General features: G+C 46.6%; 1 protein-coding gene across 1 annotated transcript in view; it reads left to right on the top strand.

Moving 5' to 3' along the window:
• The first annotated feature begins 1,013 nt into the window (after positions 1–1,013).
• GATSL2 (GATS protein-like 2) overlaps positions 1,014–14,768 on the top strand; it is a 101,677-nt gene continuing 87,922 nt past the window's right edge. Inside the window, exons 1-3 of the mRNA XM_014953034.1 lie at positions 1,014–1,065; positions 6,841–6,908; positions 7,187–7,218. Coding sequence (XP_014808520.1) covers positions 1,014–1,065; positions 6,841–6,908; positions 7,187–7,218 — 152 coding nt within the window. The remainder of the gene's footprint in view (positions 1,066–6,840; positions 6,909–7,186; positions 7,219–14,768) is intronic.

The following is a 14,768-nucleotide window of genomic DNA, read 5'->3' as shown; positions in this document are numbered from 1 at the left end:
TGAGAAGGACTTCTCCGAGGAGTGAATGGGATCTGCTGTAGGGCAAAGCTCCCCCCAGATGAACACTTGGGTGATTTTGGGGTAGATGATGCTCCCCTGACTCCTGCTCCTGGATTGTCTCTTGTGTGTCAGTCTGTGTTCCATTGTTTTCGTATTGGTGATGTATCTTACCAATTTTTAACACTGAAAAAAGCCCACCTCTTTCTATCACGATCATCACCTGTGTCCAGATGCTTTTTGACAGTTATTTACAGGATAAGTTGTGTGATTAAGAAGCCAATTCAAATCACTCTTCTTTTTGCTCCATTAGTATGCTTTAAAAATAAAGCACTACTTAGTATGCACAGAGTGATCTCACAGACTTAGGTTCTGTTTTCAGTGTTTAACCAAAACATTGAATTACTTTTACCTTTGTGATACTGTTAGGATTATTTTTAATTAAGTGAAGTGTTTTAACATGCTCTAATTTGTTTTTCAGCAAACGTCTAACACTTGATAGAGAGGGGCTGGTTCTGGGAACAAGACGTGCTCTGTCTTGCCTCATTTACCTGAGAGTTGGGTAAATACTCCTTGAGGACCTGGGAAGGAGAGGTTATTGATGAATTACCTCCTGTTATAGACATGTGCAGATCCCAGAATACTTGTGTGTGTACTGCAGGGAGGAGAGGATGTGTACAGGTTAAATGCTCTGATACCGAGTTGTGCTGTAGGAGCAGCTTATTCCCTCAATAAACAGCACAAAAAGCAGAGGCTGAATCCGAGCAAGTCATTAGCTCAACTCATTCTTACTCCCTGATGTACTCTCAGCCTACTTTTAAGGTTATACTCAAGCCTGAATATATATTTCCCTGGAAAAACATCCCATAAATAATAAACTATTTCTTCACCGAAACAACATTGCACAAGCAGTTCTGTACTTCTTAAAACAAGGCAACTGGTGAACTCGTGAGGGGTCAAATCCACTGCAGAACAACCTGTACCTGGCTCTTTCTGCCAGGCTTGTGAAGGCTGGCATGGCACAGAAGACTGGCCTGGGCCATACGGTGACCAAGTACCGCAAACGGGGTAATGTTCCAGTGTAAGGATGTCAGACCAGAGAAAAAGGATGTGGACCTTTCATTACCAGTGCATGTGACCTCATATACAGGGAGGAATCAGAAAATCTCATAGGAAAATAAAGCTTTAAGGAGCTTTGAAGGGGGATCCATGACATTGTCTTGGCCCCAGTGTAGAAGATGGAGTAAACCTGTCTGTGGAGAGGCTTAATCCAAGGAGGTTTGAAGGTGCTGGAAAAAAAGAAGCTACACAGAAATGGACAGAAGTGTGGCAAAATCTGGGAAACTGCAACTGAACGTGTTACCCTAATCAGGGAATCATAGAATTGCCTGGGTTGGAAGGACCTGTAGGATCATCTAGTTCAACCATCAACCTAACTGATAAAAACCATCACCAAACCATGTCTCTAAGCGCTACGTCAACCTGTCTTTTGAACACCTCCAGGGATGGTGCCTCAACCCCTTCCCTGGGCAGCCCATTCCAAGGCTTCATAACCCTTTCAGTGGAAAAATTTTTCCTAATATCCAATCTAAACCTCCCCTGCTGCAACTCGAGGCCGTTTCCTCTTGTCCCATCGCCTGTTCCTTGGGAGAAGAGACCGACCTCCCCTGGCTACCCCCTCCTTTCAGGGAGTTGGAGAGACCGAGAAGGTGTCTCCTCAGCCTCGTTTTCTCCAGGCTGAACACCCACAGCTCCCTCAGCCCATGCCATTTATATAGCCCGTGGCATGATCTGTGCCATTGCAATGGGATTTCCTCTCCCTTCAGAGTGAGAGTTAAGATTTGCAGAGAGCGCGAAGGTCTGGAGCAGAGCTGAGCCATAGCAAGGCCCCTTGGTGCTGAGACTTTACTCTTTCTTCATGACTCTCAAACACCAGAGTTGGCTTTAGGTTAATCCTACCCCCTGTCTCCTGCTTGCTGCAGGGCTCACCTTTTCTCCTGCCCTTGTTCCTGTTGGATTTCAGTCGTTGGCTGGTCCCATGGCAGTAGGGTATGGCTGAGGTGTGCCCACCATTCTTGCATCACTACAGACAAGTGAGAATTGCTAAAATGGAAGTGGTGCATGATGATGGGTTTTCTAAAATAGATGCCCTCAGTTGTCTAGTTTACAAGCAACGTTTCAGGGGATGGGGAAAAGGGATAAGGTCTGTCTCTTAACCAGTATTTGCCCTGTTGGTCTGCTCCCACTTTGCAAGTAGGAATTTTACCCTTATTTACGTAAGCTGCGTTCAGGTGCCCCTGAATGTGACTCCCCTCCCTCTGTGTCAGCCAAAGGTATTTAAGCAGAGTACACAACTAGGTGGTATCTTAATTTTATGCTTGGTAGCTTCCAAAAAACTCAAAAGGGGCTAAAGAAAGTTTGTGTTTGTTGTTTGTTTTGGAGGGCAGGGTGAAGGGTAGGTGAGAGATGTTGACCTTGCAAGTAACATTTAGAGAGGTAGGGTTACAATTCGTGTTTATAGCTACCCAATGCCAGCTTGCTCAATAAAAACCCTGTTAGGTTTCCAAAAGTAATCAGGAAACCCAAGGTAGTGTTGGGAGAGGGAAGGGAAACCGGCTGCTTTTTATAGATCAGGTTGCAAGCAAACTTGTGTTACGGTGTTATTTATTACTGGGGGACGGTGGGGGGTGTTAGGTGTAAGCAGACCCATGCCTCGCAGATGATAGCTGGAAGTCTCTTCTAGTATGTGGGCTAAATGGATGAGTGGCAGCTCGGTCATTTTAAGAAATGATCCCTTCCCTTTGCTATGGTGTTATGTTCTCCATCCCCCAGCCCAGGCGGTCCGTGGCAGCCAGCGCTTACTTCTAGCAATGCTTATTGTGCAAAGCTTCAAAACAGCACGTAGCCACCCCATCTGCTGCAATGCAAGACCCACGGGCTGCTCGGGGGGGGAAAGCTGTCTGTCCGTAAGGTCAGAGAATAGTTTATGGTGTCCCTATCAGGGTATATTGGAGTGCAACTTCTGGAACTGCACCAATAAATACAAATACTGTATTTGAGCCGCAATTACTGCACTGTAGCAGCGCTGCTTAAATGTGTAACAACACATCTATGGGGGGGAGCGTGGAATTACACAGCTCATTCACTACACAGGTAGGAAAAATTGCTCTCCTCGTGTGTCTCCTCTATGGCTCAGCTGGGATTTATTGTCATAACTAAATAATTTTGTACCAACAAGTAGCCATTTTCTCCCACTGTAACTTTAAACACTGATTTGGAGGTGGAAAGGCAGCCCTGAGATCCCTGTGGCTGTTTCTCTAACCTGTGTTTCCTTCCAGCACGGCAGGCAGATTCCTGGGTTAGTCTGGAATTCCCAGTCCCCTCTGCTCCCAGCAGCAGCCCAGGGGATGGTGACAACCTCCATGGCTGCTCTCTGAGTCCTGCCCACCAACAGACAGTGAGAAACTCCTCCTTTTCCCTGGGATGGGAACTTTGTCTCCTGCTATCTCCCTGTTTTCATTTTTCCTTCCGCAATAGTAGATATCCATAGTGGAAACAAATCTGTGAGGGGTTGGAGGCATCTCAGCAGCCTTCCTGGGGGGAGCAGCCTTCTTGGCACAAAGAGCGTGTCAGGACTGAATGGAGATGTAGCTGGTGCTGGCAGGAGCTGGGCTTTGTCCTTGGGCTACAAACAGGGTCTTGCAAGTGCTTCTATAGGTTGTAAAGGGAGGGCTTGGTCTTTGGGCTGGGACTTGGGCTCCGCCGTTCAGTTTTGGTACTGCCCCTGCAGCTGCTTCACAGCTTTCAAGAGCAACAGCCCATCTTTGGGCAGCAAAAACCTTCTTGAAGCCAAGTATTGGTGTTTCTTGCCTTAATTTCTCAATCTGTTGGTCGACTGTCGGCTGAACAGGAGCCGGCAGTGTGCCCAGGTGGCCAAGAAGGCCAACAGCATCCTGGCCTGGGTCAGGAACAGCGTGGGGAGTAGGGCCCGAGAGGTGATCGTCCCCCTGTCCTGGGCACTGGTGAGCCCCTCAAGGGCTGTGTCCAGTTTTGGGCCCCCTACCATAAAAAAGACATCGAGGTGCTGGAGTGGGTCCAGAGAAGGGCAACAAAGATGGTGAGGGGTCTGGAGAAAAGGAGGCTGAGGGGAGACCTTATTGCTCTCTACAACTCCCTGAAAGGAGGGTGTAGAGAGATGGGGGTTGGTCTCTTCTCTCAAGTCACAGGCGACAGGACGAGAGGAAATGGCCTCAAGTTACGCCAGGGGAGGTTCAGGCTGGATATTAGGAAAAATTTTTTCACCGAAAGGGTTCTCAGCCATTGGAATGGGCTGCCCAGGGAGGTGGTTGAGGCACCATCCCTGGAGGTGTTCAAAAGACAGGTTGATGTAGTGCTGGGAGATATGGTTTAGTGATGGTGATGCTTCTTGTTTGTTGTGTGGGTGTCTATTTTTGTCAGTCAGGTTGATGGTTGAACAAGATGATCTTTAAGGTCCCTTCCAACCTAGAAGATTCTGTGATTATCTCCTTTCCCTATCCACAAAGCAGGATAAATGTCCTTCTATCTTCACCCTTTCCAGCTGTGTCTGGTCGAGGAGGTTGCTTGTGGGCCACTCAGAGCTTTGCACAGGGGACACATTTTGCCAGGGTGTCATCCTCCAGCGTGGTTCTCGGGCATCCCCGGCGAGCTGAGAACGCAGCTGGCTTGGGGACGGGGTTCTCGCAGGGCTGCTGTTGTCGCCGGGTGGGTTAGGATTTGTTTGTGTGTTTTCCCCTTCTTTCTAATTATGCTGATATTTCCTACTCAACAGCTGTAGTCTGGGAAGGAGAGCGGGGAGCGCCGGCTCCGCAGCTGACAACCGCCTTGTGCCTTGGCTGCGTGTCAGCACGGGGCTGGTGCTGGCTGGGCTACAGCCACGCAGCCCTTGCCTCCAGTTGACCAAAAGGTTGTTTGGAGTCACCCCCAAGGTAGCCCCCTAAATAAATAAATAAATAAATAAATAAAGTATTTTCCTGGTTTCAGTGGCAGGAACTACCTGGCGACCCACTGAGAATTTGTGAGAAGGACTTCTCCGAGGAGTGAATGGGATCTGCTGTAGGGCAAAGCTCCCCCCAGATGAACACTTGGGTGATTTTGGGGTAGATGATGCTCCCCTGACTCCTGCTCCTGGATTGTCTCTTGTCTGTCGGTCTGTGTTCCTTTGTTTTCATCCATCTGTTTCTGAGGATTCTGAATGTGCTGGTTTCACAGCACCCATCCTGCCACATGCCCTCCTGGAGGAGCATCGAAAAATAGTCCTGGAAAAGTTTATTTTCCAGAGTCCTTCATCCTCCATTGCCTGAAGCCCAGCTCCAGTGTGATGCTGGCACTAAAAAAGGCCTGGGTTGAGTGATCAAACAGTCTTTTGGGCCTTAAACTATAAATTTCAGAGTTCAATTAATGATTTGCTGCTCTTGTGATTCTGCAGTAAAACCTGTTTTATCTTTTATAGCAGATCCATGCTCTCCTGACTCCGTTTTCAGGGGTCACTGTCCTAATTCAGGAGCTCTTAAATGTCCCTGATAGCTGCTTCCAATTTCCATTTCCAGCAGCGCAGAGGGATGGCAGGAGCGTCGCGCTCCCAAGGGAGTGGAGGGGTGGGATGCCGGAGCTGAGCACAGCCCTGGCATCTCCATTAATGTTAAACTTGGCTTTGGAAGTCGGTTTTATCCCCGCTCCCGTGTGTGAAGATGAAAGTGATGAAGTTAATGACAATTTACACCTGTTTGCTTCAGGGAGATGTGAAGATCTATTTGTAAAAATGCGTTTGCAGGTGCCACGTGTCCCGAATTGCTGAGTGACGGGCAGGAACGGGGAACAGGCTGTTGAAAAACCCAGTGAGTGATGCTGGATGCTGCGTCGTTCCCGTGTGGGTGTTTGAGGTGTCAGCCTTCAGAGCCCCATTTTTCCCTGGCAGCATTAGACACAAATTATCCCCTGCTCTGGTGATTTCGGGCCATTTGCCAGCATAGAGCTTTGTACCGAAATCTTCGGGCCGGCGTAATTGGTTGTTTTTTAATTTCTTTCCTTTTCTTTAAGCAGGACTTCAAATGCTACAGCTTTGCCACAGGGGTGTAATTACATAAGCCATAGAAATGTGCTTCACTGACCAGTCAAATGACTTTGTTTTTGCCAGTAGTTTAAGCTTGCCATTTATTAAGCCGTTGAAGGAATATAATTGAAATTCATTGGGGAGTTTAATTTTATCAAGCCTTCTATAACGGCATGCTTTTGCTGTGTGTCTGTGTGCATTTGGGTTGCCTATAAATGGCTTGTTTGCTTTCATAAAGGAATTAGCACAAAAGCACAGCTGTGTGAGGAACCAACCCCTGATCTCTGCCCCGCGCTGGCTGGGGAGCAGAAGTATTGACATAAACACGTGCAGAAGCAGCCTCGTTGGTAGAAAAGTTTTACATTTTTATTAATTTTGCTGCAGTCCTTTGCTTTATTCTCTTTTTGAGCACGGAAAGATACTGGAGGTCTAACACAGCCAAGGTTTTAATGGCTGCTGTGGGGATGCTCCTGTGGCCCTGGCTGCTGGGTGATGTTTGCCGCTCTGCTGCGCTCTGCTCCAGCCCCATCGGGCCTTATGGTCAGTGAGAAAATCTCCCCCTTTGGCTCCCTTTAGGGCTTTTCAGCTCTGTTTTGCACAGTTCCCAAACGGGGAGCTTTGCAGGTGTCAGCTTCATCTGGGGGCTGCCCCCAGTTTGGTGCAATGGGGCTCCACGGAAAATCAGTGCTTTGCACTGCAGGGAGTCCTCTGCAATCCCACTTGGTCCCCCACTGCAGCCCCCTTTCCTGCAGCACCCTGTGTGTTCCTGTCTGCCCTGAGACCCTACGCCCTGTGTCCCCAGCCCCTGTTCTTCCCACACGTAAGTGGTGAGGTCCGATGCTGCTTTCTGGCACTCCAAAATCAGGAGGGAGGAGTCGTGGGACTTGCGCTTCTTTAGATGTGGCAGGCCTCCTCCGCCGGGATTTCTATAACAAGCAAATCCGGGGAGGAGTTAAAGCATCACTTGTCTCATCTCAAGACATGAAAATAGCAGGAACCTTCTCCACCAGCTCCCGTTCTGCGGAAAATACTGCCTCGGCATTAAAGCCCGAATGGAAATCTGCCGTCTGTCCTTTCTGTGGCTGTCCCGGCTTTTAGGTGTTGTGGCTGTTCTGCCCTCCAGGAAATTGGTGTGCTGATCATGCATGCTGCTTATCTGACTGCTGCTAACTACGTAATCACCGCCATCCCCATGGAAACGCATGAACTCGGGGCTTTTTTTTTTTCCTGTGCATGATAGTGCTTAGTCTGGATTTTGATGCTTTGGGGACTGTTATTCCTTAAGCCAGTGACTTTAGCTGTGAAAGGTGAGCATGTGGGCAAGTGCCTGGTTACGGAGAGGTGGGCAGCAGCTCGTGCTTTGGGTTCTTTTGCTGATGGGGTGCAGGTGCTCAGCTTTCACCCCGCTCCCTCGCAAGCGGGGAGGGCAGGAGGATGAACACGGTGGGATGGGTTCAGTTCTGCTCCACACGGGAGCCGTGGGCTGGGGGAAGGGTTGCTGTGTCACCACGCTAGGTTTTTTGCTTAAGTTGGACTTTTGGGCAATTATAAAGATTTTTCTCTGGTCTGACTGAATCGGTTCTTGCTGCTCTCCTCATACGTCTGGCATCCCTGCAATTCTTCACTTGGGAAAAACCAGGCTGATAAGGGGCTGTTAACATGGGCTGAGCCCAGCAGCACATAACGTGCTTCTCTGCAGCGTGCTCTCCCTGCCTTTGCTTTTAATCAAACTTCAGTGTCTTCTAATTGCTTTCTAGTGATTGTGCTCCACTCTGTTGACTCCCATCCTTGAAAGGGCTCAGCCCACTCAGTTTGCACCAGAGCTTCTGGGCTTTTTGGCAAAGTGTCACCATGCCAGACTTTCTCAAACTTTTATTCTGAGGTAGATGTGAAAAGGAGCTCTCAGAGCACAGGGACTGGCCTAAGAGCACACAAGAAACCTAGAATGGTAGTGCAGGCAGCTTTGAATTCTCAAATTTGATCTGTAAAACATGGGGGGGTGTGTGTGTGGAATTCCCTTACTTCAGTCTTGTTAAGGATAAATGCATCAAGGACCATTCAGAAAATAAGACACTGCAGTTCTGTTGACCATATAAATACATTGCATTTCAGGCTTGGGGTTGCTACTGTCAGAGAAACAGGCTCCCCGCATTCTTGTCACCTCAAAACATCCAGATGTTGTGTGTCGACTGTAGCTGCGGTTACAGAGAGTAAAGTTGGTTTTTATGAATGCCTTTTGTTTGAGAATAGTGCCATAAGCACACGAGCAAACCTGTCTGCTGAGCGCAGAGCAAAGAGGAAATTTGGGGGGGTTATGCCATACCTTGAAGCTTTCTGCTTACTTAGTAACTGTAGTTTGATTTCCACATCTGAGACGGTGAAAAACACTGAGTGAAATTCTCGGGTGTAATTGGGGACAGAAGGGAGGGCTTGTTAAACAGACTTTTCCTCTGTAAAGCATCAGTTTCGGGGGGATCTATTGCACTGTTTAGAACACTGTTACCACTAAGTCATGCTTATAAGAAGTTTTGGAAGGCCAGGAGCGTGAACACAGTTAGTGAAATTGTTAATCTGTTCTGTTCTATGTACAGGGGTATTTGGGAACATTGATAACCAGGGGGATCTCTGGCCACCCGTGGCTGGTTTTGCAGTGGCCGTGTGCTCTTTCACCTTGGCTTACTGGGATGTTTAAAGTCGGGAACAAAATTTTCACATGGGAGTGTTCAAATCTGCACTTAAAACAGTGAGTAGGTTGTTCCCTCCAGAGGTGCTGAGCCGCTGCAGCTCCAGCTGATGGTAAATTATCTGTAGTTGAGCATTTTGGAAGCTGCTGAAGGACTTGCAGGCAGAGGTAGGTCCCTGCCTCCAGGCAGTGAAGTTGAAAATGCTGGCCTGAGTTCCCGAGGCAGAGGAACATGAATCAAGCAAGAAGTCAAGCAGGGCAGAGAGGGGAAGAAGTTCCTGGTAGATGTAAATTTTATGGGAAATTAACGCGTTCTCCATAGCCGTTCTTAGGGCAGCAAGTCAGCAGATGTGAGCTCCTGTGGCGTTAAACCAGTGATAGTGATTTGATGCTCAGGAGTTAAGAGCGTGGCTGGCTTGTAGCTGGGCATTGCATTGATCTTAATTGATGGGCTTGTTCCAGCCCAGTGGATCACAAGCTTTTGCTTCTGATTTCCCCCCACCTCCACAATGGCCTCATCCTCCCCTCGCTTAAGTTGGTGACAAAACTCTTGCTCTCTGTGTGCACAATAAAATTACTGAAGATGAACCCTTTCCTACCATCGTGTCAGCCTGCCCGGCCTGTTCTGGCTGAGTTTGTGACAGGGGACAGGGAGAGGCTCCAACTTTTGGTCCCTGTTGAATCACCTGCAGCACAAATTTGTGGAAAAACTGTTGTTAACCAGGAACGGAGCAGTTACGGTCTTTGGGAGAGTGAACCTTTCCCACTGTTTCATCAAACAAAATGTGTGCCTGAAAAGGAGCAAAGCTCCTCACACTGAGCCTGCCTTGATTCTGCCTTGCTGGGCCTGCCCTGTCTGCCAGCACGGTGACAAACAGTGGTGAGATGGGGCCACGAGGAAACGCTGAGTTGTGGAGACCTGCAAGTCTTGTCTTATCCGGCAGCAGGAGAGATCTCTGAGAGAGAAAGTGTACAGGTGAGCACTTGATAATATAATAGGCTTTGTGAAGCAGCAGGATCCTCAGAAATGCCCTGGTACGTGCCTTCATTAGTTTCCTCCTCCTTTGTAAACTAGGAGGTGAACAGTGGGATGTATTGGGAGCACAAGATGCTGATGCTTAGCCTGGAGGCTAAGTCCAGCACTACACTGAAGTACAATACAGCATTATTATTTCTATGCAAAAATATGCAATAGTTACATTTTAAAGCCGTAACTGAATGTACTTGGAAACCCTTATCCCATCTATTGCTTCTTCCTCTTCTCCCTGTCTTGTTTATTTTTTGCCACTTGCTCTCCTTTATGCGCACAGCCACTTAATTCTCTCTATGGGCTTCTTTACAGCACACGTCTGTCTTGACATCAAACTTCTCTTACTTAGGGAAATACTTTGGCTCATGAAGATCTCTTGCTCCCAGCAATATAGTCTCCCTCCTCAAAGATCTTCAGGGTGTTTAAATGGAAGAGATATCTTCAAGCAGTTTTCCAAATCTCCAGTGCTAATTGGACGCTCACTCAAGGAATTATTTGGTAAATGAAAAAAGCAGTGCTATGGGCTGGTCGGGCACGGGGAATGGGTTAGTTGTTCCGTGGGGACAGGGTAGTGTTTGCTCTCTTCCCTCCCTGCTCTTCTATGCGAGATGAGAGTTAAGACTGTTCAGCTACAGGCTTGATTCGTGTTGAATATGAACAAGAAACAATTACTGATGGAAGATAAGCATCTTGATATGCTTGATATGTTCCAATGATACTGTTCCTCTGGAGCTGACCTTTGACTCCATTAGTAGTTTTGGATGTTCCCTGGATATCAGTCCAGATATATGCCTTTTTTTTTTAAAAAAAAGTAGTATTAATTTTTTTTTTTTTGGGGGGGTGGCTGATATCCCATTTCCTACCTGGAAATCTGTGAATTTATGCTAATGTCAGCCTCCAGCATTCAAGGTGCATCAAATCTCTAAATATGCACGCAATTTGGCATCCTGATTTTGAGCTGTGGGTTAATGCTCCAGGATGTCTCTCCACACCTGTGAAGTCTAGCTTAGCTTCTTCATTTTAAAGGGGCTTTTTTTTTTTTTTTTTGAAATGGCATGTGATTACATGAAAATTTCATCTGTTTCTAGATATATCAGCAACAAGGCAGTCATAAGGTTTGATAATCAAAAAACCATGCAAATTTGATAGCATGGTGCAACAACAAACTGCTGCAGTTTGGTAAAAGTGTTGTGGGGAGCGTTGCTTTCTCTGATATTTCCCTCACTTTTATGCCGGGGTGTCAGCAATTTCTGAGTTGCTGGTACAAGGTGGAGACTGTCTGGACACATAGGGACACTAAGGTACCAGCAGTCTCTGGAATTAACTGGATTTCTTTTCTTAAACTTGGTTCTCGTTTAGTAATACACCAAGGCTTTGCTCCTCTTGCCTCCATGCTTGTTGAAATTGTCTGATGCCTAAAATATGACCCTTCATGTGTAATGTTGCCTTTGGTTTTGTAACAAAAGGAGTTAACTTGGTGACTTGGTCCAAACCGTGGACTTCTGACCTGTGTCTTACCTTTTATTTCTTTTTCTAGCAGCAAAGGCAGCTGATATTATTTAAGTTGGTAATAATATCTGAAGCATGCCTGGAAATATCTGATAAGTTGCTTCATTCTTTTGATAAGGGAGCGAGGCAGAGAAGAACAGAGCTTACTGTAAAGTTTATTAAATGGCAGAGCACGTTTAATCTTCCCACCCCACACATTCGAGCCAGAATTCAGCATTTGTCATCAACAGTGTCCCCGGCAGCATTTCTAAAAACCGATTTGTCTTCGCCACAGCAGGTTGTTTTTTCCTTTCTCAGATGGACACAATGGGTTGTTTGTTCTTGCTCCTTGGGCAGCTGAATAATATGTGCACAAACCCACCTACCCCTGTGCTTCAAAATCGGGAAAATCAGCAAGTTTTACAGCTCCCCATTTTGACAGTATGGCAGCGTGCTGTCAGCGCTAATATTCATTAATATGCATTGGCAACTGCTTGTGTTTTGAAATGAAGTATTCTACAATTCCCAATAAAATGACAGCTGAACGTAAAGAAGTTGCATCTTGAGGGACAGGTATATGAACACTTAGAGCATGTACATAAGCTCTCATATGCCCACTGTCGAATACTTCTCTCCTTATCTCTTCCCCATGCCTTAGCACTTCAGTGCACTTTATTTAAATGAATTTTAAGGATGATTGCAAACTTCACGAGAGCTGAATTAAAGTCCTGAATAGATAGGTTGTCATAAAGCCCTACCCAAGTTGTAGTAGCAGTAGCAGAAGCCATAATGTGTTACCCCCAACTGCATACATTTCGTATTTTCTGGCTTTTCTCCATGATTTTAGTGTTTTACCACATCTACTGAACTGTCTCCTGAAAAGTAAAAGAAATTGGCTCCTTCACCGATGCTGAGTGAAAGACTTGCCTATGAAATGTAGTGCTTGCCTATGAAATGGTAAGGGCAGAGGATACTTGAGAGGTTGATGTGATTTTTATTTTTTTTTTTCTGACTCTGGTTTTCACTGGAAAAAAATTTGGAAGAGGATTTTTCAGCAGCCAGCCCAAAATACTGCAGTGAATCTGTGTTGAAGCCATGAGCTGCACCTGAGAGCCCCAAGTCCCAGTGCTGCCACTTCCACTAGATTTCTTCCCTGTTACTTGCAGGTGAAGATCCAGGCTCATCCTGGCAGTTGGAACAACCATGTGCACTCACAGACGTAGTTCTACTCGTGGGGCTGTTTCAGTTTTCACTCCTGCTTTCTCGGACGTGTTCTTTTTATCTAGGCAGAAATTGAAGGCAGTAATTTGCCTGCTCCTGTGCTTGAGAGAAAAAAGCCTTTTCAGTGGTAGACATAAAGCCAGGGAGGAATGCAGGGGTGAGTGCTGCATTCTTATTTTGCAGGGACTTTTTCTTAGAGTAGAGGAGCTGGCCTTTTCCCAAGGGAACGAGGCTGCCCTTCACATTCGCCCCTTGAGAACAAGAGCTCTCACACACACCAAAGCATCTCAAAATGGAAAAATACCTTTTTTTTGGCTTTCTTTTCTTTACTAAAACCACAGGACTTTGTTCCAGAGAGCTCAGCACCTGTATGTGCAGTTGTTTTTCCCACACTCGAGGTTCTGCTTTACATGCAAGTTTTGGACTTGATGTCAAAATCTGTGGCGTGTGCTGGGACAAAGATGGGTCAGGACAATGGCTCCTTTTGGCCCTCAAAACCCATCTTTGGAGGGCTGGTGTTTGTGAAACTGCGTTGGGAGGCTGGTTTTGTCTTTGAGGTGCGTAGCTTGGAAGGTAAAGCCACTCCAAGTGAAACCAAGAATAAATCTGCTTTGTTACATCAGGTACCAGGAGTTAGATGCTGGCTTGTGTTAAACAAAGCAGATTATTCTTGTAGCACCTGTGTGATGCACGGGGTGAAGCATGTCCCACACTAAGCAAAAACACTTTCTGTTGTTCCCTTGAGTTTCCTTGTCTCCGGTGAGCACTCCTTTATTGTGGTGTTTTTCTGTACGAAAGGGGTATCTTTGTGTGCCATAAGTGGCATAAGTTCTGTCTTCCCCAAATCAGAGGAGTAAAGATAAACTAGCAAGGCTGATTTGGCTGATTTCTCACCATCAATTGCAGAAGTAATTCTATAGGCTTGAATTTGCACTACTGCCCATGAGCTGGTGAGAGGAGAGGAATGGGGTTTTCTTGGTTTTACTAAAGGGCTGATTGGATCCACAGATTGTTAGACTAGTAAAAACACAGAAAGATTATAAATCCTTTCTGTATTCATTAACATGACCCCTATATTTATGTGTAGTGATGCAGACGTGAATTTATATAGGAGGATGTAAATGGTACCTGAGGTAGAAGTGACTTCTCATGAAGATGAGTGAAATTTCCCTGATTTCTCCTACCTGCTGTGGAGGGGAATTTCTCATGACGAACATGGGTACTGAGAGAGAACTAGCAATACTAGATTCAGTCATGTCTTTTATTTAAAGACAAAAATAAAGCTGTCAGTCAGCTCCATAGCTTATATTTAGCATGTCCATTTAAAGATCTGCAGCTCGAGTATATCTGAAACCGATGCAGAGGAACGAATAAGAAACCATAGCACAAATTAGTGCAGGATGACATTCTGTTCCATGTGGAGCATGAAAGCGTTTGGCACCACGAGCTCGTTTTGATCTCACTTGTTGTGTCTTCTGCCTCCTACCAGCCTGGGAGAGAGCTGGAGCTGTGCCGTAGCCAGATTAACTCAACGTGAATGATCTCTGGTTTGCTGGGAGTTTATCTAACTTAGTTAACTTTTGTGACAGCAAGGATTGCTTAGATGGGGTTTCCCCCAGCCTGCTGTCAGTGCTCAGTGATTCACTGAGTCTAGAAATGATCACAGCTCCCGATGAAGTCACTTCTCATCTTACTGGGAAGGAGACCCTATGGTAGAGCAGCACCTTGGGTGGGAAGTGGAGGTTCTCCACACTTACAGGGTGAGACTTAGTACCGCGTCTGCAAGGGGATTTCATGTTGAAATGTGGTTACTCATACGGGTTTTCAGAGATGCTGAAGCCACTGACTCCTTTTCTGTGGCTCCTGAAAGGGCAGATGCTTTGGAAACCTCACTGTTAGCAACCCTGCCTACCTTTGAAAGCCTGGCTGCTGGGTCTTAGTTTGGAAGTTGGCTGGCTGGCAAGAAACTGTGGAAAAGTGCTCCTGTCAGTGAGGCAGAAGCAGCTCAAGGTTGGTTTTCCCCTTGTATCAATGACTAAACCAGACCTTCCCCCAGTGTAATTTCTGGGAGGTTCTCCTCAAGCCTTGTTTGCTCGGTGGCTTATAGCTGACACGCAAGGCTGAAACCTGAAATCAACTCAACCGTGTCAGGGCAAACAGATGGCCATTTCCAAGGAGAAGATACGAAGCACTCTGCGTGGCTTTTCCAGCACGGTGAAAATGCAGGTAACGGAAACAGCCAAAAGTGAAGGCTGAAT

This window comes from Calidris pugnax, unplaced genomic scaffold (assembly GCF_001431845.1).
Source record: "Calidris pugnax isolate Ruff unplaced genomic scaffold, ASM143184v1 scaffold133, whole genome shotgun sequence".
NCBI lineage: Eukaryota > Metazoa > Chordata > Aves > Charadriiformes > Scolopacidae > Calidris > Calidris pugnax.
This window is presented reverse-complemented; position numbering and strand designations above follow the sequence as displayed.